Here is a 25,383-nt window from a genome sequence, read left to right on the forward strand (position 1 = left end):
CTGTCATTAGATTTTTCCATTATCCAGATTCAGCACGAAATTGAGATAATCAACAGAAATAGTTTTTTTTTTTTAACTCTTTCCCGTGATAGAGTATGAGTGAATGTAAAGAGCAGTGTGTTGATGCATATTACACAGGAGCCTCATTTCTGATAGGCTGTAAATACTCGACGTAATGCTGGAACATTAACACGTTGCATGACCCGAATTAAAAATTGTGTTTATTTTTAATTTTTAAAAATTGTGTTTATTTTTAATTTTTAAAAATTGTGTTTATTTTTAATTCTGCGTTTTTTAATGTCTGAACAAAGCAGCGGGGACACACCTGGGCAGGCGGACTGAAGAAACCCGGTTGCGTCACCAACGGATTCCGTAAAAACTGAAACCCCGCCTCTTTGGCTAAAGAACTCGGGCACGAGCGTGAATTACGAGCATACTGTAAACGGAAACGGTCCGCCCCGTGGGTCTGCTTACTTTTACGTGACGTAGAGCTCGTCCAATCGCAAGTGCCTGTGGGCGGGACCACAGCTAAGTGACGGTGAGCTTTTACAATGAGAAAGCCTCTTTGTGCGCATAACCTATATAAGAGATTTCTGCTGCGGATTCTTTCTTTGAAATAATGTCGGCTGAATATGATAACAGGTAAGGAGGGCTACTTTTGGTCGCATAAAGTGTGAGTTCTAGGGCGTATTTTCTTCTTCAATCCGTCATATTTTACTTGATGTTCTCAAGAATGCAGATTTTTAACCGAGTTTTGTAGTCGAGTAACATTCGGGGACTTTTTGTCTTAGATGAACATTAGGACTCTTCGCGTTTCAGGAGACGAGTGTGAAATAAGATTGAATGTTTTAGATCGTTAAAGTCATGCTAGTCAGAAGTTATATTAGTCTTAATGCTTCAGATGTGAATACGGACTGCGGTCGTTATCGGCATCCGGCGACAGCACGTGAACAAGCCTGATGTAGGCCTTTAAAAATTCTTCCTCTTTTCATTTGTAGTAACTTGATATTGAAGCCAAAACATCGGAACTACGATACTTTCGGGTGTAATACACGTAACGAACCTTATTTTGTCTGTAAAGGTGAATTAATGCCGTTTCGTGCTGTTCGATGGAGTCACATGGTCTTAGTACGGAGGGTCGGCGTTTTAAACAAAGGCCGCTTTAAGGCCGCTGAAAATGGTCGTTTTTCCGCTTACACACGCTGCATGTGGTGGAGCTGTGTGCTGCCTCCATAAAGCGCTGTGCCTTACGTGTCTAAATGAACAATAGCTTTCGCCGACTTTCGCCGACAGTTACAGACTAGCAGGCCCTGTTGCTAGCAGCTAATGCGGAGCAGGCCGCGGCGGAAAGCCGCGAAGCTTCTCCTGCCGCTTTCTTCATAGCATCGCGGACAACTCTAAATGATCCGAACGCTTTGAACACAAAGATGTCGGCGTTTGTCGACTAGCTGGCCACATTCGACGTGGCTGTGGCTCTGTTTCCTCCGTGAAGCGTCCACCCGCCCCTGTCTTTTCCTCCCCTGAATGGAGAAACGACCATCTTGATTGTATGTAGCAAAAATGGCGGCCTCTCCACAAGGCCGCGCGTCACAGCACAAGGGGCGAAGGCTTCTTTTTTCATGCCAAGTTTGGGAAGAATGATATAACGTGGGGCCTGGTAATGATTATATCAGCACGTTTACTTAAAGGGGGATATTTTTGTGCCACAGAAGATTCTTTTTATTCTCATTATTCGTGGGCAGAGAGGATTTAGTGCATTAAGGTCATTTACAAGTGCAGCTTGAGAGGAAAGATAACTGAGTTTGTCATTCACAGAGACAATGGCCCTGAAGGCATGGAGCCAGATGGGATCATTGAGGTAAGTCTCCTATGAAACTCCCACCAACACTGTGACGTTCTTCACAGCACAGGCACAGCATGTAATGAACTGACAATAAACCTGTGCTCTTTCTAACCTTTCCAGAGCAATTGGAACCAGATTGTGGATAGTTTTGATGAGATGAGTCTACGTGAGACCCTGCTCAGGGGAATTTATGCCTATGGTTTTGAGAAACCTTCAGCTATCCAGCAAAGGGCCATTATGCCTTGTATCAAGGGTAAGCGTGCTTCAGTATGTAATGATGTGTTTCTAACACTTAGCAGTTAACAACCCCAAGAATTCCCTGGATACTAAATTGCACATGTTTTAATTTCAGGTTACGATGTGATTGCTCAGGCCCAATCTGGCACTGGGAAGACTGCCACCTTTGCCATTTCCATCCTTCAGCAGATTGATGTGGAGCTGAAAGGCACTCAGGCTCTGGTCTTGGCTCCCACTAGGGAGCTGGCTCAGCAGGTAGGCTTCCACACCCACTCTCTTACACTAGTGACATATTGTGCTATTGTTTCTTAAGGATCTCTCATGTAGCCTTTTGCATGGCTTAACATCTGGTCTTTGACTTTCTTTCAGATTCAGAAAGTGGTCCTTGCCCTGGGCGACTACATGGGAGCCAGCTGCTATGCCTGCATTGGAGGGACCAACATCCGCAGTGAGGTCCAGAAACTGCAGGCTGAAGCCCCACACATCGTGGTGGGAACTCCCGGACGCGTCTTTGACATGCTAACTCGCAAAAACCTTTGTAAGTCTTCCTGAGAAGGAGTTAAATCCGACTTTGTTTGAAATGTGTGACCACAAAGAAAGAAATGAACACGAGTCTCTGGTGACTTTGATCACCTCAGAGGTCAGTTATTGCTCTCACTCCACATTGTAGTCTTCCTCCCCGTGTCTATTCCTGCTTGCGAATGAGAAGGGCTGTATAATGATGAAACCCATGCGTGTCAGCTGACACTGTAAGCCCCTGCTGTGGTGTAGCTGTGGTCGGCGTTCTGCTGGCTCGAGCTTTCATGACAACAGAGGTCCAGAGGCATGATCATACATTCATTACTTCTGAATACGGCACCTTTACACCTGAAGACGCTTCATTACCGAAACCTCATTAGTGGCACGTGATTCCTAAATCCAGCATGAATCAGTTGTATCAGTGTGCAAACGTATGGCTGTGTTATGTGCCCGTATGTGTAACATGGTTGTTCCCTTTTTGCAGCTTCTAAATACATCAAAATGTTCGTGTTGGACGAGGCTGATGAGATGCTTAGTCGAGGATTCAAGGATCAGATCTACGAGATCTTCCAGAAGCTGTCGAGCAACATCCAGGTTAGAACTCTGGTGTCAGCGCCGTAACGGCCGAGCCAAAGATCCTTGCTTGAAATATGAACTCCGCTTGTAGCTGACGGATATCTCTGTAAATCTTTTTAAGGTTGTCCTACTGTCTGCCACCATGCCAGCTGATGTTTTGGAGGTCACAAAGAAGTTTATGCGTGAGCCTATCAGAATCCTCGTGAAGAAGGAGGAGCTGACACTTGAGGGCATCCGCCAGTTTTACATAAATGTGGAAAAAGAGGTGAAAAACGTGCACTCGCTTTCCCTGTAATCAGGGTGTTTATGCTGAGCTTGCTGTGCTAACAGTCTGACCTGGTGGTCCTCAGGAATGGAAGCTGGATACCTTGTGCGACTTGTACGAAACCTTGACCATCACACAAGCTGTGATCTTCATCAACACAAGGAGAAAAGTGGACTGGCTTACTGAGAAGATGCATGCCAGAGACTTCACAGTTTCTGCTCTGGTACGAACCTCTTTGTGTGACTGACACATTTGGTACAAGTGTGGAAACTTTCAGTGCATGTTGTAAGACTTCATTCTGTCTTTTCAGCACGGTGACATGGACCAGAAGGAGAGAGACCTGATCATGAGGGAGTTCCGCTCGGGCTCCAGTCGAGTCCTTATTACCACTGACCTGTTGGTATGTAACGGCTCCTTATTAGTGCTGTTTGCAGTCCAAGGTTCCCTCTCCTGCCAGCTGCAGTGTTGGTAAAGGACTGAAAGTTCCTTGGTAGAGCAGAGATCTGCCCTCCACTGTAGCTGGGTTGAAATCCCTGACTCACAACTAATTGGCAGATTACATTTATTCCTGTAGCTCACCTGTGAGAGTTCTGGGTAAAGCTGTGGTGGGTCATAGAAACTGGACCCACCACCAGTTTGTATGTGGGGTTAGCTCTTATTCAGGACATGAGTGCAAAGAAACATCCAGTTTACGGCCAAATTTTAATTGATAGATGGCCATAAAGATCAAACTGAGGTTATTGTGCTCGGCCCTGACAGCCAGAGTCGTCCTCCTGGATGGCATGACCTCGGCCTCCTGTTTGACCAGGACATGTCCTTCAATGCACATATTAAACAAATATGTAAGGCTGCTTAACATCTCTAAAATATCCTGTCTCAGAGTGACGCTGACAAACCCCAGGGGAAGGGGGGAGCAGTACATTTTCAGAGACCATCCTTCTCCTGCTTTGGCTCGCTGTTAGATCCAAAATTGAGTTGTGCCATGTAAGTAAAGGCGTTTGTTTCTTCTCAGGCCAGAGGTATTGATGTTCAGCAGGTTTCCCTTGTCATCAACTACGACCTGCCAACCAACAGGGAAAACTACATCCACAGGTGAGGACATAAACTGTTTGCAGACATGATTGGCAGCTATGCACAACAGGCAAATGAAATGTTCACGTCAACTCTTTGTCCAACGTGAGCATGAGCAGCAAACCCAAAGAGATGATATCTGCAGTGACGGTGATCCCTTTTGTTTTTGACAGGATCGGTCGGGGAGGTCGTTTCGGCAGAAAGGGAGTAGCCATTAACATGATAACCGAGGATGACAAGCGAACACTGAGGGACATTGAGACATTCTACAACACCACCGTGGAGGAGATGCCCATGAACGTGGCCGATCTTATCTAGAAGACTCCCCGCTTCTGTTTGTCCACCCATATCCGATTGTTTTAGAAGTAAAAGCTTGTTTCCTACAATACGAATACTAAAAACTTCCTTTTTCTAAATTCCACCCTGAATTTACTCAGCATTTGACATGATTTTGGAAGAATAACTTGCTGACCCGCTCCATCTGCCATTGTCTTTTATCGACCCTGAAATTTTCCCAGCGGTTAAATACTCTGCTTCACGCCAGAACTGTTTCCAAAAGCACATTTAAAGTCCAGTGATGACATTATACTTGCTGATTGTTGGCAAAGAGACACTGTTGATTTGCAGCTTGTGTGAGGTTTGACTGTTGCAGCGTCGGTCGGCTGACCCGAGCAGTCTGGACTCGACGGTGTTCTGAATGAACAGCGGTGTGATTGACTAGCTCAGTATTTAAACAATCTTCAGTGTATTTGCACAACGCACGCCCACGGTCATGTTTACAGCAGGTTTTGGGTTCTGGAAGTAAACAGGACATGATCAATAAAATGAGCTGTACAGTGGCTGACAAATTTGATCCTCTTTACTGCTGTGCTTCTCTGCTTTTCCTCCTCTCCCATTGCGGCCGTAACCCTGTTCAGCCATTTGTACAGTAGAGTTCAGATGAGGAGTGCTTGCAGGCAGAAATGGTGAGTTGTAGCGATTTGGCCTCCTGACCCAGATCCAAGCGGCTTTTTGGTTTTTATTTTTTATTTTTTTCCCCGTCTCCAGTTTGTTGAGATTGGAGTTTTTTATTTTTACAGGGAATATAAGATTTCAAATGGTTGTGGTCATGTTTTGTAACCTACCTCATCCAAATCTTATAGATGAATGGGGAGTGTCATCTGGACCAAACTACAAATATAAAAGTATATAGAGATTTTTATCTTGCTTTCCACTCCACCAAAAGTTTCTGAGCTCTCGTATTATGAGGTGTGTGCTATCAGTGCTAATATTTTTTTATTTTTCCCCCAAATGTATGGATTGTTTCCCCCCTTCCTTTTTTTCTTTTTTTTTTTTTTTTTTTTTTTTTTTGAGACAGTGTATCAGGTTTTCTACATTGGATACTGTATAGTATTTATTTTATTGGTCTTTAAAAGAAAAACAATAAAAACATTCTTTTCTTTTCCTTTTCTTTAAAGCTGTAAAGCAGCCCTCTGTTGGCCAAATCCTGTGTGGTGTCTACTTTTGTGGCAAAGCTCACTCAGTGACGTGGGCGATGGAGTGGAGCAGTCAATGTTAGAGCTGGAACTCTTATAATATTCACATCTTCAGACACCTTTGTGTCACATCAAAGGAGAACGTGTCAGTGTCTCTGTTGCATTTCCCATCATTTATTTTCCCGTTGTCTTTTTTTTTTTCTTCTCCCAATTAAAGAGAGCTCATTAAGATCTGAATCTTCATTAAAAAGAGACAGCCCTGAGACAACAGAAGCGTTATAGGACTGAATTAATTTGCTCTTATTCAAATATTTGATGTTTGTGTGAAACGGTGTCGAGGTTGACTCACCCACCGTGGGTGCAGCAGCTACAGACCGTACCAGTTTACTGAGGCTGCGGCTGGTTGACGGACTCTTGCATAGAGTGCAATTCTTCATAATAAAGTACTAAACATGTAACGGCATAAGGCATGTCTACGATAAGGTAAAGATACATGTGTGCATTTGTAATAAAGCTGGAATATAAAATGATGAAATGGAGACGCATACAGTGTTTTTCCTGCTAAGCAAATAGAAGCTGTCTGAGAAGCAGCACCATCAGCATGTCCTGCAGGAGGCCAACAAATGTATGAACGATAACGTCTCCGTCCACTAGAGGGAGACGTCGATTCAGCCTTGCTGACATAATCAGCCCTGTACTCTGTAGCACACATGCACACTCTTGTGGATTTGCATTTTCTTTCTCTCCCAGCCTGCTGGAGGAGCGACACTGACAGTTTATCCACAGACTAATTTCCAGCTCACAGGCGCAGACGTAAGATAGAGAAATGTTAGCCCTGGGATGGACGGGCAGCCTTATTCCAGCTTCCCGTGGTTCTATAATCGTGTCTGCACAGCCTCAAAACATGGTGCACATCTCAACTTTGTGGCCTGCTTCTCAGGTTAGGTGGTCCCTTTTCCAAAGGCGCTGTTTGTGGTGAATGTACCCTGTGCCCATCCCCCAAATGCCACATGCACACTGTGGGTACCAACTCGCTCCCTGTTGGGTGTTGGATCGCAGGGTTGAGAGATGGTGGGATGGGGTGGGTGGATTATGTGAGTGTGAGGCTTGTAAAAAGGCTGCCATGGTCTTTCTTTGTGTGACGGATGGCTGGGAGGCTGAACGGGCCTGTTTTGCATGATAAGAGAAGCCAGCGTAGGGAAGAATAGAGGTCTATTCAAGCCCTGTCATCCAAATCCACCCTCCTGCACCAACCCATCACCCACCCCTTCATCATCCATCCCTTCATCATTGCATCCCTCCTCCTTTCTTTTCACCTTCATTTTCTGGCCTTCCCTGTTTTCATTGGTTATTTCTCCCCCTATAAATCTATAGCCTTTACCCACTTCTCTGACCTCCAAACCCCAGCGTATTTTATCCAACTTTATTTCTGTTCATTCAGATTTCCCCTCCTTTCCATCAAGCTGTTTGGACTTTGATGCGTTCCAAAACATTTGAATCTCATCATTATTTCGTGGGTCTGCTGAATGAGGAGATATAATGGAAATGTCACGGTCCAAGCTCTTTAACATTAAAAGAGTCTCTGATTCTCTGACATGTTCACAAAGTCAGCAGGAGATAGTACGGCATAATTAAAGTAATCGAAACAGCCACATCGTACTCTATTATCATTCTTTAAGGCTCTGATTGTGAGTACTAATCAGAGCTGGCTACATTGTAGAGGTCTTTACCTTCCAATATAAAACAAGTTGTTGTGATTTGGTATAAATAACGTTGAAGTTCTTGGAACTAAATTCGACCCAAACTCATCTGAAGCTTCTCGTTATGATTGTCTCATCAGTGTTGGCTTTAAGGACACTCTGATAACTGATGTTAACACATGATTTGGTTACGTACCAACACAACAAACACTTTTAATTCAGCTTTTTCAAACAACTTCACTTCACGGTGATAAAATTATTTTACAAAACTACCAGGGTTGTCGACATTGCTGCAGTCGTTTGCTGTGGTTCAACAAGACTCGCACATCTCCAAAGTAATCCCAGTACATTCTTGGCGACTTTCAAGCTCCTCCAAATTAAACTGTCAAGGACTTTCAATGGAATTCAAGTCAGAGCTTTTTTACTTGTTGTTCTGAAGGTGGTTCACCATGAGGGATGTGTGTTTGGTGTTGTTGTCATGTTGGAAGATAAAGCAGCGACCCAGACCCAGCTTTGCTGCCGACTGCTTCAGGGTTCCAGATTTTCCCGATTCCTTCCACTTTGACGACATTCACAGTTCCAGACGCTCCGAAGCATCCCTGCAGATTAGTACTCTCGTCATTGTGTGTCACTGTGGGGATTGTGTTCTTTCTCCAAACATAAGCAGCGTCTCTATGGCTAGTTCTCTCTGACCAAAGGACGGGCTTCCAGTGTGCATAGTCTTTCTCCAGGTTGTCTTTAGCGTATCTCGGTCTGACTTGAAGGTGTCTGCACAGTTTCCATTGCTCTGCTTCCTGTGCAGGGTGCAAGTAACTGTCTTCCTTGAAATAACAATTGTGACTGTCCTACTGGCTTCACTTGTGTGTCGGCAGTTGTTCTGGGATCTTTGGATGCATCTCTCACTAGTCTTTTACTTCCTACCTCTGTAAGGCTTGTTCTGGCTCTCTTTGAGTTTCTCGATGATACTTCCACTCCAGTTCTTGACAGTTGGAACTTTTCATATCCACCTCCTGAGTTATGAACACCAACATATCTTTTCCTCAAGCTAAACTGATTTCTTTCGTTCTTGGCATGAAGCTTTCTAAAGCTGCAGCTCAAACTTCTGTTGGATGTAAACTGGAAGATAAGCCTCAGTCAGATTTTACCAGCTACAAGTTTTACAAAGCCATTGCACACCCATGGTTTGTGCTATTACTCAATAACATGGTTGGTTTTCAGGAGCTATTTTTGAATAATTCTGTTATTGTGTGCAAATAATTTACTCTTTCTAGAAAAACTTTTAGGTTTGAAATGCTAAGTTGAAAGTCTCTTGCTCTTTTAAAAACTCTGGAACCAGAGCTGCGTGTGTGAAACAGTCCCGACAGGCTGTGCGACACAATATGTCTCTGTTGAAATGAAATTATTGGATCTTTGATGGTTTTTCTCTTGCACCTCCCCAACCAACCAGCGGCAGCATGCGCTCCTCTCTCAGCCTGGCCCTGGCTAACAGTTAGAGGGAGTTGTGTCCCCCGTGTTGCCCACAGAGGAGCTCTCATCGTTGGGGGTTTCTTTGTGATATTGTCGGACGGTTACCCCGCAGTATCAAACACTGTTGTTGTTGTTGTGCTTTATAAATGAAATCGAACTGGTTATAAACACAAAACCCTGTTTGCTCTTTTAGTTTTTGTTGTTTGTACTATTTCAACTTTCATGATTATAGATATATTTATATTCGCGGATCTTTCGAACCATATTTTAAGCCCGGAGACGCGTGACAGTCTGCGTGGCTGCCTCCACAGACAACTTTGCTAAAACCTCGTTTTCAGTATATAGTTTACAGTTGCCCGGGGATTATTAAGATCGTCTTGTCTTACTGGAATGCTTCCTCTCACCAACTCCGTCATCAACAAGTGTCTCACGCACCCCCGGAGCCCTTTCATTTGCAAATGCACACGCACAGAATGAAGCTTTTTGCCATTCCCATTGGTTCATGCCTGACTGCACGAGAATAGGAGAACTTTGGGAGTGAACAGACAGATGAGTTCAGTGTGTGAGCTGGCTGTCTGACAACAAGTGGTTTTCCGTAAACTCTTTCACTGCACTGAAACCGCAAAACTTTACTGTGAAAGTGTATCTCAGTGCTAGTTTAATGACTGCCTCGAGAGACTTTTAATTTAAGAAAGGGGGGGCAGGTTGTCCGCTGCAGTCTCACGGGTGTGTCGTGCGTAAGCCCCGGGGAAACGTGTAACTAAACCTGGCCAAAAGTCGCCAGATTGACGGCGACGAAGGCTCCTGAGTGCTCGATCGTTTATTTGTAACTCAACTCTCCTACTTTTGCCAGCATGTACAGCATGATGGAACACGAGCTGAAGCCGACTGGCCAGCCCCCTTCTCATCAGACCTCCCAGGGAATGTCACCGGTCACCGGCACCATGACCGGGAGCATGGGCAGCAATGGAAACTCTCACCCGAGCTCTAAAACGGCATGCGCACCTGGAGCCGACCCCATGGATAAAGTCAAGCGGCCCATGAACGCTTTCATGGTCTGGTCCAGGGGGCAGAGGCGCAAGATGGCACAAGAAAACCCGAAAATGCACAACTCTGAAATCAGCAAGCGGCTGGGGGCCGAGTGGAAACTTCTGAACGATGCTGAGAAGCGGCCTTTCATTGACGAGGCCAAGCGGCTCCGTGCGGTCCATATGAAGGAGTACCCTGACTACAAGTACAAGCCACGACGCAAGACAAAGCCTTTACTCAAAAAAGACACTCAGGTAGGCAAGTACCCACTGACAGCGGGAAACCTGCTGGTGGCAGCGGCACAGAGCCAAGGTGGGAGCCCCAGGATGGAGAGCTATGGCTGGGGCCCCACCGGAGGATACGCCGGCATGCAGGGCGAGGCACTGGGCTACACACAGCAGCTCCACCGGTATGAGCTGTCAGCTCTCCAGTACCCACCTGCAATGACGGCGCCGCAGACGTACATGAACGGGGCCAACTCATACAGGTGAGTGTGTGTCTGCGTTTCTGCAAAACAACAACCGCGCATGTTCCCAGCGCTCGTTAAAGATGGCAAAGCGCGCAGATACGATACTGAGCAGCAGCGTTTAAACTGTAGGTTACTTCTTCATTGAGTTCTCCAAACTCAGGTCAAAGGTGTTAAAATCTGGTGGAAACGGAGCGTGCAATCCTTCAGTTAGTGCGACTTCATGGTTCCTTGGACTTTCACTCGGTGAATTTATTTCTCTGTGCTGAAAATCCCCTCACTGTTATATTGTTTTACATAATTTCCTTGGGGATTTATAAAGTATCCTGATTCTGTTTCAAAAAACGAGTCTGAGAAATGTCTTTTTTACTGAATGAAAATTAAGATACCAGAAATAAGTAATGCTGCATGGTCTCTAACTGCCACAGGACTCATCATGCTGAGTTTATTCAAATGAGGCACATATGTTGCATCCATTCCCACCGAATCACAAAGAAGTCTACATATGATTGAGCAACGAGGTTTGTCTGCATTCCTCTGCCTGCAGTCTTTATCAGTATAACTTGTTGGCAAGCAGGCTTGCTCTGTGTGTGGTCCCCTGCCCACAGACCCCCGTCCAAACCATTGTCCTGTGTTAGGGGAGATTTTGCCTCCAAGCACAGATCTCATGACCCTAAACAAAGTCTGAACACTTGATAAATTTTCTGGTGTAAGGATGGATGATGCTGCAATTTATTGCAGTAGTTCCCAGTTTGATTGGTTCTGCTGACTGGTCTGCAGCTGTATCAGTCACTGCATTTTTAATACAGCAGTGGAATCATTGAAGCTCGAGATTTTTTCCTTTAAGCTTTTAAACACAAGTCGAATCCAAATTTTACAAATTTTCTCAGACAGTATTTTGGAGATTTATCTGGAGCACGTATCAACTTTATAATCCATCCAGTCTCTTCCAACACTGAAAATATCTCTCTACATGTATTTAATGAATGCATTTTAGTGTCAAAAATCAAGACAAGTTTGCATCAGTGTACATTAATACGTATTTAGCTATGATAGAGGATTCAGATAGAAAAGCAGATGTACTGAAAGAAAACAGCTGTGACACATAGACCAGTCATCCCGTAGTTTTCCTACAAAATCAAACATAGTCTGCTGTGCGCTCACTCATGTCTGTTGTAGAGTTCACGCTGTGGTTTGTTAACATATTGGGAATTTTTATACGTGATGATAGCAACAAAATCCCCAGTGCAAGACAAAAATATGTTTGTATAAATTCCCAGTGTAAAAGAAGTAATTCTGTATTTCGCTCTGCGGCATTATTAACTATGTCACACAGAACTGAAAATATCTGGTGCTTAAAAGCTATCTGGATGTAATTACTACACCGGATTCAAATAACTATTGCAGAGTTTCCAGTAATGCAGGAGTGTGTTTGATGATAAAGTGCTGTAACTAGCTCGGTGCACACTTGTTTTTATGGTGGACAAAGACAGGACAGAATTGTAGTTCAGCAGTACATCCTGACGTTTTTATTCCACAATAATTACGTTGTTTTGATGTTGTTTAACTTGTAATGCCGTCTTCACCCCACAGCCCCATGTCATACAGCAGCAGTCCACAGCAGCCCAGCCCTGTCACTATGTCCATGGTGAAATCAGAACCGGTGTCCCACTCTCCTCCCACGGGAACACCAAACCACCATCGGGGGGCTTTGCAGGGTGACCTCAGAGACATGATCAGCATGTACATTCCTGGACCGGGAGGAGATGCCAGCGACCCTTCGACAGCACAGAGGGGCTACACCAGTGTGCAGCAGCACTACCTCACTGGAACTGTTCCTCTCACACACATCTAGGACTGACGAACGGTTCACGAGCAGCTAGAGAGGAGATGGAAGCGGGTGTGGAGTACTTCAGAATGTCAGCATAAAGAAGTTGTGAAGTTTTTGATGATGTGTCTGCAGTACGACAAGTATCCGAATGTACTCTTTGGTGACACGACGCATCCAGGCCACACACGCAGCGCTGAGACTCCACCCACCACCCTGCCACAGACGTCTCTCCCTGAATGTCTTGAGTGAAGCCGGGGTGTCTGTTGTACATAACATGTAATATTTTCTAGTGTTTTGTGTATTATAGAACTTGTGTTTTAGAACCACCCTAAATACTTGCGATACTGGCTTTCATTACGGTTCCAGCACAGTCAGTGCTGGTTGGACTGGTTCCCGTGGCCACGTCTTCGAATGGCGACTGTCACTTTCTGCCATCTGAAATCATGTGATAGCCACATCACCTGAGCTGCTGGCCATTCGTTAGTGCTGCTGTGACGCGTCAGCAGGAAACTCGAGAATGAAATGCACAACTTGAATAACAGAGCTTTTTAAAATCTAACTCTTTGCCATGTGGCTTTGGTTTAGTAGCCTTGTGTTAGATCTGGACTTCTACTCTTCAGTTACATTTGAATGAAATGAAACAAACTTCTGTTGGACAATCACCACCGTGTCTACGAGGAAAAGGACTGGCTTTGTGCAGTAGTACCTCCTACATGCAGTAGAAGCAGCAGCCTCAGTCAGAATCACACTTTCGGCTCTAAGATCTGACTGTGTTCACTGTGTGCAGGTGTTTTATTTGCTATAATTTAGTTTTAGGACATTTTCATGTTTCGATGCATCGATCTGAACTGAGCATGCTGAATTTATATTCATGTCCTCTTGCGCTAGGCAGGTGTAGTATTTCTTTTTCTATGCTTTTAAATAATTGAAAGGATTTTTATGTGAACTGCTAGATTTTCAGTTGGTCTTTCAAATGTCTCCATACAAGGACGCTGGATTGGAAAAAGACCAGAGTTGTTTTTAAATGAACTGTCAGTTGTATTTTTATAACTTTTAAAGAGAATGGATGCGTGTTCCTGATTAAACCTCAGAAAACCTTTATTCTTGTTTCTAAACTTTTTGCAGTAACAAACGTTGAGATAATGCTAATTTCTTTTTTAAGTTTAGTCCTGGTTGGATTCAAAGTGTGATCTTCAAACACAAGCGGGGCATGTCAGTCACGTACTGTGATATAATTCTGTTCTAGTCATCATAGCTGAACCTTGTCCAGCATTCGGGGTTTAACCTGCCCAGTGTCATGTGTAAGTTACCGTAGGCAGCATTTATGCAAACAGTATGTATATGAAGCTCTTAGACTAAGAGTCTGATTCCTTTTTGATGGAAAAGATTTGTGGCTTTGATAACAACATTAATAAATTAGGTATATGCCAACATGTTTCATGAAAATGAAATTACAGCAGCTCACTTTGTCTCCAATCCAATAACTCACTAATCCAGCCTTCATGCTCTCGCCGGCTTCTTAGTTTATATTGTAATCATTCATCCATTTACACAGGGCTGAGCTGGGCTGGATTGGTTTGGTAGGTTGTGGGTTAGAATACTACAATTATATAGTGAATACAAGTAATTCTGTAAATGATTTCCCCTTAAAACTACTCAAGAGAACAATCATGAGCCACATTTACACAGACTGATGATTCTGACATTGTTTTAATACAATTTGATTTTTCACCATTTTAATGTCGGCCTAGTATTTACCTGCTTTGACACTTGAACTTTTATTGAATTATAATATTTGCATTATGAATGCAGTATGAGTATACCCCACTATAAGCCTTAATGGAGGGTTTTGAGTACGAACGTCAGCTCAGGATTTAAGTCAGCACTTTGTCCAGGCCGCTCCAAAACCATCGTTTTGTTCACTTTCCCCCTTTTTAAAGGGGACTGGTGTGTTTTAGATCATCATTCTGCTCCATAACCTGAAACCCTGAAGGCCGAACATCATTTCATGCTTCAGGGCACAAACTGACATCCGACATCCTCCTTTGGGGTTTTCTGGTAGAGAGCAGAACTCATTGTTCCATCAATTTGCAAATTCGTGGTTCCAGCAAGTCATCGACTCTGAAGCACCAGAGCAGCCCCAGACCGTCACGCTGCAGCCATGTTCGACTGTTGGTAAGGTTTCATTTTTATGAAACGTGTCGGCTCCCAAAGTTGACACCAACAAACACTAACACATCCCTGATGGATGGGACAGAGTTACATTTCTGTATCAGACTCCTGTGATTTTCCCCGAGACTTTTTAGCTCTTTTTCACTCTGAAGTCTATGAATGCCATTTTGTCCCAGTCTATTTCTCCCTGTTGAATCATGAACACTTAGCTGAGGTAAGTGAGGCCAGAGGTTCTTTTCATGTAGTTCTGGTTCTTTTATCGCCTCCTGGACACGTCAGCGACACAGGCTTGGAGTCATTTTGTAGGCCGGTCACTCTCAGGAAGACAGCCGCTCTGCTAAGTTTGTTGATAATAGCTGTCACCGTGGTCCGCTGGAGACTTGGACATGATATCGATGATTTTGTTTCTGATCCGTTTGTGAGTTTCTTTAGATCACAACATAAAGTGTTGCTTTGAGATGTCTTAACCTTCACTTAACCCAACTTCACTTAGACCGGTTTAAGTGGTTTGTTGTTCATCAGTTCTGGCAGTAATCAGGCCTGCGTGTTAATTTATGATTTAAAAATGGACAATTCCTTTTTCACTTTGGTAACTTTGTTCCTCTTAATAAATGAAATTGTCCTTCAACAGAAGGACAGGACTTTTGTTTTACTTGGGTTATTGTTGCCTAATATGAAAATGTGTTTGAAGATCTGAAAACTGTTACAAATATGCAAAAAAAGAAGAACAGGAAAACCTTTTTTTCCTGTTGTCACAATGTTCTGAGTTTATCAGTCGTAAATTTTTGCTTTGCATTAAAAAAAGAGAATCTTTGACTTTAAAGCTGAATTGAACAAGTTTAAATTATGTTTCTCAGCATTCCAGAGACACTTTTCCTCCTACCGGGTGGAGCCATTAGCTCTGCCCGAGGCAGGATAACACTTGGGACAAAAATGAACTTAAAGCGGGAGAACACAGGGGATCATGTGATATGGGAGGATGAATTTTGGGGGCTGGGAAGGCAGGACAGGGTGTCCTCTATTGTCCCCAGAATTATTTAGAGCTCGATTATTTACTTTCTTATCTTTACCCTCTTTAAAAATTCACTTTCCTTAGTCTCTTCCTTCCTTTAGACTCGTCTTTCCTCCTCCCCCACGTCTTTCCACAGAAAAAGCGAGTGGATGGCCCGTTCGTAATTGGCCGTTTCAGAAGCACATTGTCCGTGGCTTTTCAAGTCGCAGGTGCATATAGTAAACCCAGAGTCCCCGCTCCTCCCCTGGGCGTCTTTGTTCCCACTCCCCGCTTTCCTCACTCCCCCACCGAGCAGAAAATTAGGGTTGCTTTTTAGGACTTAGTCCACAGGCTTAACCCTTTCACCGAGCAGCGCCTTTCTCATGGAAATGGGAGGGAATCACGCACTGGCTAATCGGTCACTGAGGGGAGGGGATAGGATCCTGAGGAAAGGGAGAAAAGATGAGCGCACCGAGCCCAACAACAGGAGGGGCATAACAACATAGAGCACATATAAGAGACTGCAAAAACCTATAGCTTCTCAGCCCTTCAACATGACATATTTTAGGGTGACACACATCTCTATATCCATCCATCTCTTGGAAGGCGATATGGACCCTCCTAGGATGTGGACCTTTAACACTTTCCCACAACACTCTTGATTCTTAAAATGTAAAACGGGGATCTTTTAGGGAGTAGCTATAAAAATATAAAAACCAAGAACAGCAAACCATGTGGCATGACAACAGAAGTAGCACGGGAACAATCGTTGACCATTTGTTCTAAGTGGGAGACGTTGAAGCACACACGTTGGTGTTTTTGCTGAGGTCCATGGGACCATGCGAGGATAGGAATTGGATAGAAGGGGGAGAAAGAGTGGTGTGGGAGGAGGAGGAGGTGGAGGGAGTGTCAATGGAAGGATTTTCTGGTCCAGTACATCTCCTCACCTAGCAACAAGCAATGAGGCTTCAAAAAGTGGTTGCCATGGATATGCCAAGAGTGACTTAAAAGTCTTTACAAAGAGCTGCAGTCATTCTCTGTTTGTGTGAGTGTTGTGTGTGAGCATCAGGTGGTGGTTACCAACAGAGCTTTAAAGTGTGATTCAGTGTTTACATTCAAGATTCAATTTAGTTTTATTTAAATGACAACAAATCACAACAACAACAACTCTTTATTTTGTAAGGTAAAGACCCAAAAACCTGAGATCCACAAACTCTTTGCAGGACGTGGACGGGAACGTTCTTCAAAGTTAACCGGCGAGTAAATATGCACACGTTCAGCTCTCAGTCTCTGGTTTCTGCATCACTTCACTGAACTTATAAGAAAACAGGAAAAAAATATGTACACACACACACACAAGCCCGTTCAGCTATCTTAGTGAGGACCTTCATTGACATAATGGTTTCCCTAGCCCCTTACCCTAATCTTAACCATTAAAAATGAATGCCTCACCCTTACTCTAAACCTGACCATAACCTAATTGTAACCCTGACACTAAAACCACATTTTGAGCCTCAAAAAGGCTTCAAACTTGTGAGGACCGTGAGTGTGTCCTCACAAGTGCCTGTTGGTTCTCACAACTATAGTAGAATGCAGATTTCGGTCCTCACAAAGATAGCTAGACAGGAACACACACACGCACGCACACACACACGCGCGCACACACGCACACACGCACACACTCACTCTTTATGTGATGATGCAGAAAAGAAAAACTGTAAACCTCCAACTTAGAATCACAATCTTTTATTTCAGCTGAAGAGAAATTCAATATCAGGATATGTTGTGTCGCTCGCTGCTGTTACAATACAAATCAGTGGAATATATGTGATAAACAAATGTGCAGTGGTTACCCGTCGTGTTTCCTCCACAGAGCCTACAGATTTAACCCTGTGATGATTAAAACCAGTGTGAACCACAATCAGGGAAACTGCATCAAAAGGAATGTAAGGACAGTGCAGGGAGGGAGAGGACTAGAGCAGCAGCTCGACCCATAATTTAGCCCCACCACCAAAGCTGTTCATCATAAAAGCTGAATGATCAGCCTGGCGTGTTACAATCTCACCTGTACGTCAGTCAGGTGCACATCTATAATACCATGTGTCCCAAAGGCTTTGTACAAACATTTCATGTGTAAGTTTGGTCTTCCAAGTTTAAAGACACACATGGTGTCTAACGAACATGTAGATGGCTCTCTGTTATCCACGTTTAGTGACGGTTATTTGTCTAATCCTCTTTTTTCTTCTGAGGTGAACTGTTCCAGTAGTAAAGAACCTGCAGAGTAATAATGCCGTTACAGGTTGAGGATATGACGTAGGTGAGCGCCATCAGTGAGTCTCCAGTTTCCTGTAAAAAGACAGCATAAAGCTCAATAATTTACTTTTTGCAGAATGTGGACCATGTGTCTATAATGAGATCTTAGTTCAATAAAGAGCTAACGCTCTGATGAGGAATGGTCCCCGTAAAAACTGCTCAAACCAGGGCAAAGACACGGAGGTGTGCATTGTATTTTAATCGTCTCACCTGTACTGAGGTAAAGATGCGTGCGAGGGACCCAGCGAACAGCAGGAAAACAGACACGGCGGAGAGCTGGCCGGTGTGACCGTTAGAGTAGTTGGTGGATGCCTGGATGAGCTGAGAGAACCGGACAGATTATCACGTGTTACTCAAGCTCGAGCGTTTGTTTGTGGAGGCTGACACGTTCTTCTATCTGCATGTTGTTAGTGGACACTGTCGGTGACACTGTAAAGATGGATTCATCTGATGACACGTGTTAGCTGACATATCATACACACAGTGAGGTCTTGAAAATGTATTACAAGCTAATCACTCTGAGCACTGTCAGTCTGTCTGGATGCACTATACTGTGTTACAGGAATGCCAGAAAAGACAACGTCTGAAAAAAGCTACAGATGATTTAAAACCACGTGTGTGACGTGTGCAGGCCTACCCTCCCAATGATGATCGCCGGCATGTTGAAGGCCTGCAAGGAGGTAACCACTGACATAGGAGTCACTGGAGACAGCAGCAGCACCAGCAGGATAAAGTATATAACCATGAATAGGAGACCTGCAAAGGAAGCAACATGTCGATGTAACAATGTTAAACTGAATGATTCGTTTCATGTGGAAGCACGTTTCCGCCACAAAAACAAACAAACAAAAAGGTATCCGTTCAGTTAAGACTAGCTGTGAGATGTAAAATGTCTTTTTCATGTATATTTTGGTATTTAATAACATCAAGGGGAGAAGTCAAACCATTGGTCACAGTTATACGCCACATGAATACATGCTCGAGGCGACTATAAGCTCCACAAAATTCTACAACCACCGAAGCAGTTCTGGTAACAGTTCAGTTTGCATGAAGTCTTACCTGTGCTGGTTCTTTTTCCATAATGCTGAATGAGGAAGCCAATGGTGACTGTTTGCAACATGAGGAAAAGAGCCTCACCCCAGGAACTGCAGTGACATACGGCATAAAGAAAACCTGGACCCTTAATAAACACTGATTACAATAACATGCAGAATTCAGAGCGCCTTGTGTCCATTTCTACTTCAACCAAACATGGTCCAACCTGAAAGGGAAGTTGTTGGCAACACTGTAAGCCATTGTCCCTGTGATCGCCAACAGTTCCAGCAGCACAGACTTGAAGCTCAGCCCCTCAGCGCTCTTCGCTCCAAGAAGCTTTAAGATCTGAGGAAGCTTCACTGTTAAAAAACAATTGGGGAAAAAGTTATAAAATAATTTAACACACAGTACCGTACAGAAGTCCTGCACCGCCCCTCGCCTCTTTATATTTTCAAGGAAAATAGTGGAAGATGGGTGCAGCAACAATCGGTTTTGGATTTGTATACAGTGTATACACTACCAGTCAGGAGCTTGAAATGGTACAAAGTGTTGAACTGTCAGAGGTTAAACAACATAATGCACATTCACAATGATACAAAAAGGTCTTTCTCAGGGACAACATGGGCTAACAGTTTAAAGCTGCTCTGCAGCAGTGCAGAAGCTGCTGCTGCTCCTACAGCTGTTACTTCCCTCTGTCTGCAGTAAGCAGTGCTGGACACACTGTGGTACCAAACCCTCGTCAGCATCAGCTGAACAGTGCTGTACTGCAGAAAGTAGAGTGATGTGAGGAAAAGGTGATTAACAATGGAAGAGGGACAGAAGATCACAACACTTATAAATGCAGGTCTGAAAAAAAAGAACAAGATGGTGAGCTTAGGGAACATGGAGTGTCCATCACAGTCTCCAGACTGAAACCCCATCGAGCTGGTTTGAACTGGACAGAAGACTGAAAGCAAAGCAACCATAAATTCCCACATTCATGGGAACTTCTGCTACAGATACGGGAGAAGATTTGATTTCTGTTGCAGAAAGAAGCCACGACTGTGTTCAGCTGTTACATTTTGGTCCATAAAGTGATCCCATGATTTCTTTTTAACTCCAATTGCTTATTAATTATTTTTATTTATTATTGGTCTCCCTGAAAGGTCCCTTCATAAACTCCAACTTCTTCAAAGTTCTGCAGCTCGGGTCATAACTTGCACTCCGTTAAGTGCTCATATTACCCCAGCTCTTCAGCAGCTTCACTGGTCGCCCATAGAAGCCAGGATAAATTTTAAAATCTTACTTCTTACGTACAAGTGTCTCCATAAATCTGCTCCTTCATATTTGTGTGACCTGCTCCACTGTTTCCCTCTCAGATCCTCATCTGCTATTCATCTTACTGTTCCTGACGTCTTCTCACAAGCTGGCTGTAGTTAAACCTTTACTCAAAAAGCATCTGTAGACCCAGCAGTCTTAGCTAATTACAGGCCGATCTCCAACCTTCCTTTACCTCATGATATAAAGCACCTTGAGGCAAATATGGGCCTATACTACATAGGATATATGACTATAATTAATTATTTCACTAAAATTAAATGAAATTGATGTTTATTTATAATTAAAAACAAATAAGCCAAATAATATATTCTATCTCTTGATTGACTAAGGCAGCAATTCAGATAACGGCAGGTACAAAGAGAGGTGGAGGAAGCATTTTACCCATCACTGATCCCAGTATGATGCCGATCCCCAGGCCTTTGCTCAGTACAATCTTCAGACATGGCACTGGAAGAAAACACAGGCTGAATGATTATCAGGACCTTCGGCATGTAATGTCTGCAGCAATACATGAATTATTTATTATTATTTTATTTATTATTTTTTATTTGCAGTAAAGGAAAACAGTTAAGTGAAGAAAAAAAAAATCACTGCACTGTTAAACTGATTTTGAATAAAAATCGTAAAGTTCAAAACAAACCAAACAAACCGGCCTTTGTTTCTACAGCAGGGATATTAAAGTTAACTGAACCCATTAGTGAACAAACATTTAGGCATCTTTAATTTCATATTTAGTAATAAAGCCTAAACTAAAACCAGAAAAACTATTTTGGAAACTAACCGAAAAGGAAACAACTCAACTCGGTTCAAAGCATCCATCAGAATCAGAAATACTTTATTAATCCTGAAGGAAATTATAGAGTAATTTTTCTGCTGTGTATCTGGGCTCAGGTTGCAAGTCTGACTGAGTCCAGGCATGAGGTAGGACATGGCTGGAACACCTCACCTAGCTGGTGTCCAGGATTCATCCTAGTGGATGCCTCAGCTGGCTCCTTTCAATGTGGAGGAGCTATGGCTCTACTCTGTCCCTCTTCAATGACCAAGCTCCTCACCATATCTGTAAGGGAGAGCCCGGCCGCTCTTCGAAGGAAACTCATCTCTTGGCACTTGTAGCCGTAACCTCTTTAGTCACTACTCAGAGCTTGTGACCACAGGTGAGGTAGGAATATAGACCGCTAAATCGACAGCCTTGCTCTCATACTCAGCTCTCTCTTCACCACAACAAACTGCGTCCGCATCGCTCCAGATACCGCCCCAATCCGGCGTTCCCCTCGCTCAGGAACACGACCCAGAGAACTTCTGTATTTCAGGCAGTAACCTATCCCAGATTCAGAGTGGGCTCGCCACCCTTTTCTGTCTGGGAACCATGGTCTTTGACATGGAGGCGCTAATTCTCTTCTCCACAGACAGCTCCAGTGCAAGCTGGAGGTCATGATCCCAAGAAGCTAAAAGAACCGCATCGCCCGCAAAAACCAAAGATCAGATTCTGAGGCCACCGAAGTGAACAAGAACAAAAACTGATTTAAATATTAAATTATAATAACTCTGTACCACAGTCTGTGTCGTAAATACATTTTCCTCTCTGAATAAGATTCACTTCTAACTCCAGTAAAAGAAACAGAACACACGGCAAACAGGATTACACTAAGTTTACCTCAACATTACAGAGATTGGAACTGCCAGCGTTTCGATTTTGTGAAAAAGAAATCACGGAGACATTTGCTACAATTCTTTTATAATCTCACGAAAATGGAGCCATCCGCTTGTAAACCTACATTTGTGAATAATGAACTTGGCAAAAATCAGCATGTGATTAATAAGAGAAAAGGTAGCTAGAATAATCAGAGCTAACAAATACGACGTTTCTACAGTAAATAACATCGTGACTTAAATCCGTGAATCAACTTTAAAGACATTTCCTTCACCTGATTTTTTAAAATGAACTTTTTGAAATAAATTGAGAGAATAAAAACACAAATATTCCTCCAATAACTTTTTCCTGTTTGCTGTTTTTCTGACTTTGTAGTTCGTAGTTGGAGTAACAGAGTGGAACTGACACAGTGTTGCCAGTCGTGTCGAACTCGTGTTCAGGTACATTCGTGTCGTTACTTTGTAGCAGACTGCTTGTTCAAACGAGCTGCCGTCATTGTTTGCATGCAGCTGTATTCAAATATCGTTACATTTTAACTAAGCGTCCCGACACCACATGACTCTCACTTTATTTACACCTAACGTGGAAACGTCGCTCGTGTCCTGTCATCGGACCCTCAGAGTTACACTTTCCGGTAATAAACTGCGCTTTTCAAACTACGACGAGCCTCTTACCGTCTAGAAAGTTGAACTTGAGGAAGAACTCGTCGTAGCATGATTCTGGCATAAAATATGTCAACAGAAGCCCTTTGAAAGGATCCATGAAAGACAAACCCTCAACAACAACGGCTTCTTCCGCCATTGTCAAGATGTGACGTCGCCGTTAATGTGTAACAGAAACAAGATCCCACCGGTTCAAATGACATCACAAGTGTTCCGCTAACAGTGTGCTGTCATAAAGTGCTCGACTCCAACATGTAACATTACAGTACGTGTTTAGTTAATATCTTACATATATATCAGTTACACAGGTACCACCTAAAAGATAAAAAACAACATTTCTAGAAGCTGAAAAAGTGTCTTTTACAAACGATGGAGCTGTAACTAACTGTAAGGGATCGGATAGCAATCAAATTCACCGCATGATTACAGTGGAATTAAAGTAAATCACACTTATTATGGTTTTAGGTCGATTACTATTTCAATTCAATTTCTATAGCCTTAGTTCACAAGAACTAATCGCCTGACGCTTGGTGACAGTGGGAAGAACAGGAAGAAATCTCTGACAGAATCAGGCTGAGACATCAGGTTGGCCATCTGGCACGATCGTTTGGGGATGAGGAGAGAAAGCCAGAGATTAACTAATAAATAAATGCAGAGTGGTGTATAAACACACAGTGAGTGAAAAAAGTACGTGAAGAAGAAAGACTAAACCTTTTGTAGTATAACCAAGACAGGATTCAGGGTCATCTTATCCAGCCCTAACTATGCATTTTTTAATAAGGAAATTTTTAAGTGCAATTTTAATAGTAGAGACGGTGTCTGTGTCTGAGCTGAAGGCTCTGCCTCCCATTCTACTTTTAAATACTCTATGTAGTTAAACCACAAGTAAAGCAGCAGGGGCCTGAAGACATTGTGTGTGATGAGAATGATTATACATTTGATTCTGGACCTAACAGGGAGCCAATGAAGAGAAGCCATTTTGGGCAAAATACACACACTCTTTCTAGTCCCTGTCAGGACTCTTGCTGCAGCATTTTGGATTAACTGAAGGCTTTTCAGGGAGTTTTTAGGACTTCCTGATAATAATGAATTACAGTAGTCCAGCCTGCAAGTAATAAATGCATAAACTAGTTTTTCAGTGTCACTCTGAGACAGGATATTTCTAATTTTAGAGATGTTGCGCAAATGGAAGAAAGCAGTCTTACCAGTGGGATTCCATTAGGACAAGCAAGGAGCAGTTGTCAATCTAAAACATAATTTAAGATTTAGACCAATCTCTGTCCTTTCAGAATCAGAAAACTTTATCAAGCCTTACGAAAATTATGTCTTGGTTTTTGAAAAGAAAGCTATTGAAACAAATGAATACTCTAAAATACTGAGTGAAAGTCAAAGAAAAAAGTGAGGAGAAAAAGTCAGGAGCAGCTGAAACAGGCTTGATCATAAAGCTCCTGTCAGTTAATATGTGCATCCAGCCTTTCCATTACTACCATCTTGTGGCTGCAGTTGGCTATTGTTGCTGAAAGCTGTATTTAGTCTCATTACAAAGTGTAGTCGTCTTTCTCTCTGAGGGCTTTTAGTGTTCTGAGATCCGTTATGATCTCCACTTTCATATGGAAAGGAAGCTAGAATTAACAAATAGATGAGCTTCACTTATTTAGCATAGTAACAGATGAGTTTCCTTTTAGAAAACATGAAATAAGACAAAAAGTCAGAGAGATCAGATAGAAGCTCAGAGTGAGGGCCAAGTGAACACAAATAAAACCGTGTTTGAGTTTTCCAGGGTAGACAAGTGTCAGGCTTTGAAACGAATTGAAACACTGTCTGTGTCTTTGGTTGCTATGCTACAGGGGGTGATTGCTGCCATTTCCTCGCTTCAGCCTGTGCGGCAAGTATTCGGATAGTTAGTATGGGTCGGGGTGGTGCTTAAACTAACATAATCATAACCTTTATGTTTCTGTAAGACAGAGTCAATCAATATATTAATTCATTATTAATTTGTATACTAACAGGGACCTAATGTTTCACTGTGTTACTCTGTGGTGGAGCTGTGGACACTATATTGTTCTTTCTGTGCGATTTCCTTTATGTTTAACTTGTTTTTTGGTTAGTTTGCTCCATCATCTGTCTACACTTAGCTATTCTGTCCATAAAAGCTATGACTAAAACTGCTGATAAAGGGTAACAAAGACACAGTCCAACACCTACTGGAAGCTAGTTGAACTTACTGCTGGCAATACAAACCAAGCTTTATGGTTGTGCAGGGATTGAATGGCCCCTAACAACAGGCCAGACACCTCATACTCCAAAAGCACCCAGAGGATACCCTGAGATACCTGGTTAGATGCCTTCTCCATAAAAACACATGTAGACTGGTTGGGCAACCTCCCACACATCCCCGAATATCCTTGAGAGGATAACGAGCTGGTCCAGTGTTTCAGTGACCAGGATGAAAACCACATGTGTCCTCCTGAATCCAAGGTTCAACTAACAGATAAACTCTCTCTTCATTACCCTGGGATAGACTTTATTGGGGAGGCTGAGGAGTATAATCCCTCTATAGTTGGAGCCACATCCTACAGGCCCCTTCTTAATCAGGGGAACCATCACCTCAGTTTGCCCATCTAGAGGCCACCCCAACCTCAACGTTGCAGACACGTGTCAGCCAGGACAGTCCTACGAGATCTAAAGTCTTCAGGATTACAGGGTGAATCTGATCCACCCCAGGGGTCCAGATACTCTGTAGTTGTTTAACTACATCAG

General features: G+C 43.2%; 3 protein-coding genes and 1 non-coding gene across 4 annotated transcripts; 3 read left to right on the forward strand and 1 right to left on the reverse strand.

Moving 5' to 3' along the window:
- Positions 1–547: 547 nt before the first annotated feature.
- LOC120743544 (eukaryotic initiation factor 4A-I) lies at positions 548–5,364 on the forward strand. Its single transcript, XM_040047206.1, has 11 exons — positions 548–642; positions 1,816–1,858; positions 1,964–2,096; positions 2,196–2,335; positions 2,450–2,618; positions 3,084–3,193; positions 3,297–3,440; positions 3,526–3,663; positions 3,751–3,840; positions 4,453–4,532; positions 4,685–5,364. The coding sequence occupies exons 1-11, from the start codon at positions 620–622 to the stop codon at positions 4,827–4,829; spliced, it is 1,215 nt and encodes a 404-aa protein (XP_039903140.1). The 5' UTR covers positions 548–619; the 3' UTR covers positions 4,830–5,364.
- Positions 2,794–2,934, forward strand: LOC120743548. Its single transcript, XR_005698226.1, has one exon. It is a non-coding gene; the product is annotated as a small nucleolar RNA SNORD10 (small nucleolar RNA).
- Positions 5,365–6,635: 1,271 nt separating the features above from the next.
- sox19b (SRY-box transcription factor 19b) lies at positions 6,636–13,580 on the forward strand. The gene is made up of 2 exons (XM_040047207.1): positions 6,636–10,669; positions 12,242–13,580. The coding sequence occupies exons 1-2, from the start codon at positions 10,008–10,010 to the stop codon at positions 12,501–12,503; spliced, it is 924 nt and encodes a 307-aa protein (XP_039903141.1). The 5' UTR covers positions 6,636–10,007; the 3' UTR covers positions 12,504–13,580.
- A 3,792-nt stretch (positions 13,581–17,372) lies between these two features.
- mpdu1b (mannose-P-dolichol utilization defect 1b) lies at positions 17,373–22,800 on the reverse strand. The gene is made up of 7 exons (XM_040047189.1): positions 22,636–22,800; positions 20,692–20,757; positions 19,217–19,349; positions 19,015–19,100; positions 18,593–18,711; positions 18,166–18,276; positions 17,373–17,988 (listed from the first exon to the last, which is right to left on the reverse strand). Exons 1-7 carry the CDS (start codon positions 22,760–22,762, stop codon positions 17,869–17,871), a joined length of 762 nt encoding a protein of 253 aa, XP_039903123.1. The 5' UTR covers positions 22,763–22,800; the 3' UTR covers positions 17,373–17,868.
- Between the last annotated feature and the right edge of the window lie 2,583 nt (positions 22,801–25,383).

Source organism: Simochromis diagramma, unplaced genomic scaffold (assembly GCF_900408965.1).
Source record: "Simochromis diagramma unplaced genomic scaffold, fSimDia1.1 OVJJ01000113.1, whole genome shotgun sequence".
Lineage (NCBI taxonomy): Eukaryota > Metazoa > Chordata > Actinopteri > Cichliformes > Cichlidae > Simochromis > Simochromis diagramma.

Excerpts from the sequence above, each read along its gene's own strand:
- sox19b (XM_040047207.1), top strand. The coding sequence starts at position 10,008 with ATGTACAGCATGATGGAACACGAGCTGAAGCCGACTGGCCAGCCCCCT. Across the intron at positions 10,670-12,241 it reads AACGGGGCCAACTCATACAG|CCCCATGTCATACAGCAGCA; the intron begins GTGAGTGTGTGT and ends TTCACCCCACAG.
- mpdu1b (XM_040047189.1), bottom strand. The coding sequence starts at position 22,762 with ATGGCGGAAGAAGCCGTTGTTGTTGAGGGTTTGTCTTTCATGGATCCT. Across the intron at positions 20,758-22,635 it reads CAAGTTCAACTTTCTAGACG|TGCCATGTCTGAAGATTGTA; the intron begins GTAAGAGGCTCG and ends GTTTTCTTCCAG. Across the intron at positions 18,277-18,592 it reads CGGCGATCATCATTGGGAGG|CTCATCCAGGCATCCACCAA; the intron begins GTAGGCCTGCAC and ends CGGTTCTCTCAG.
- LOC120743544 (XM_040047206.1), top strand. The coding sequence starts at position 620 with ATGTCGGCTGAATATGATAACAG. Across the intron at positions 643-1,815 it reads TCGGCTGAATATGATAACAG|AGACAATGGCCCTGAAGGCA; the intron begins GTAAGGAGGGCT and ends TGTCATTCACAG. Across the intron at positions 3,664-3,750 it reads ACTTCACAGTTTCTGCTCTG|CACGGTGACATGGACCAGAA; the intron begins GTACGAACCTCT and ends CTGTCTTTTCAG.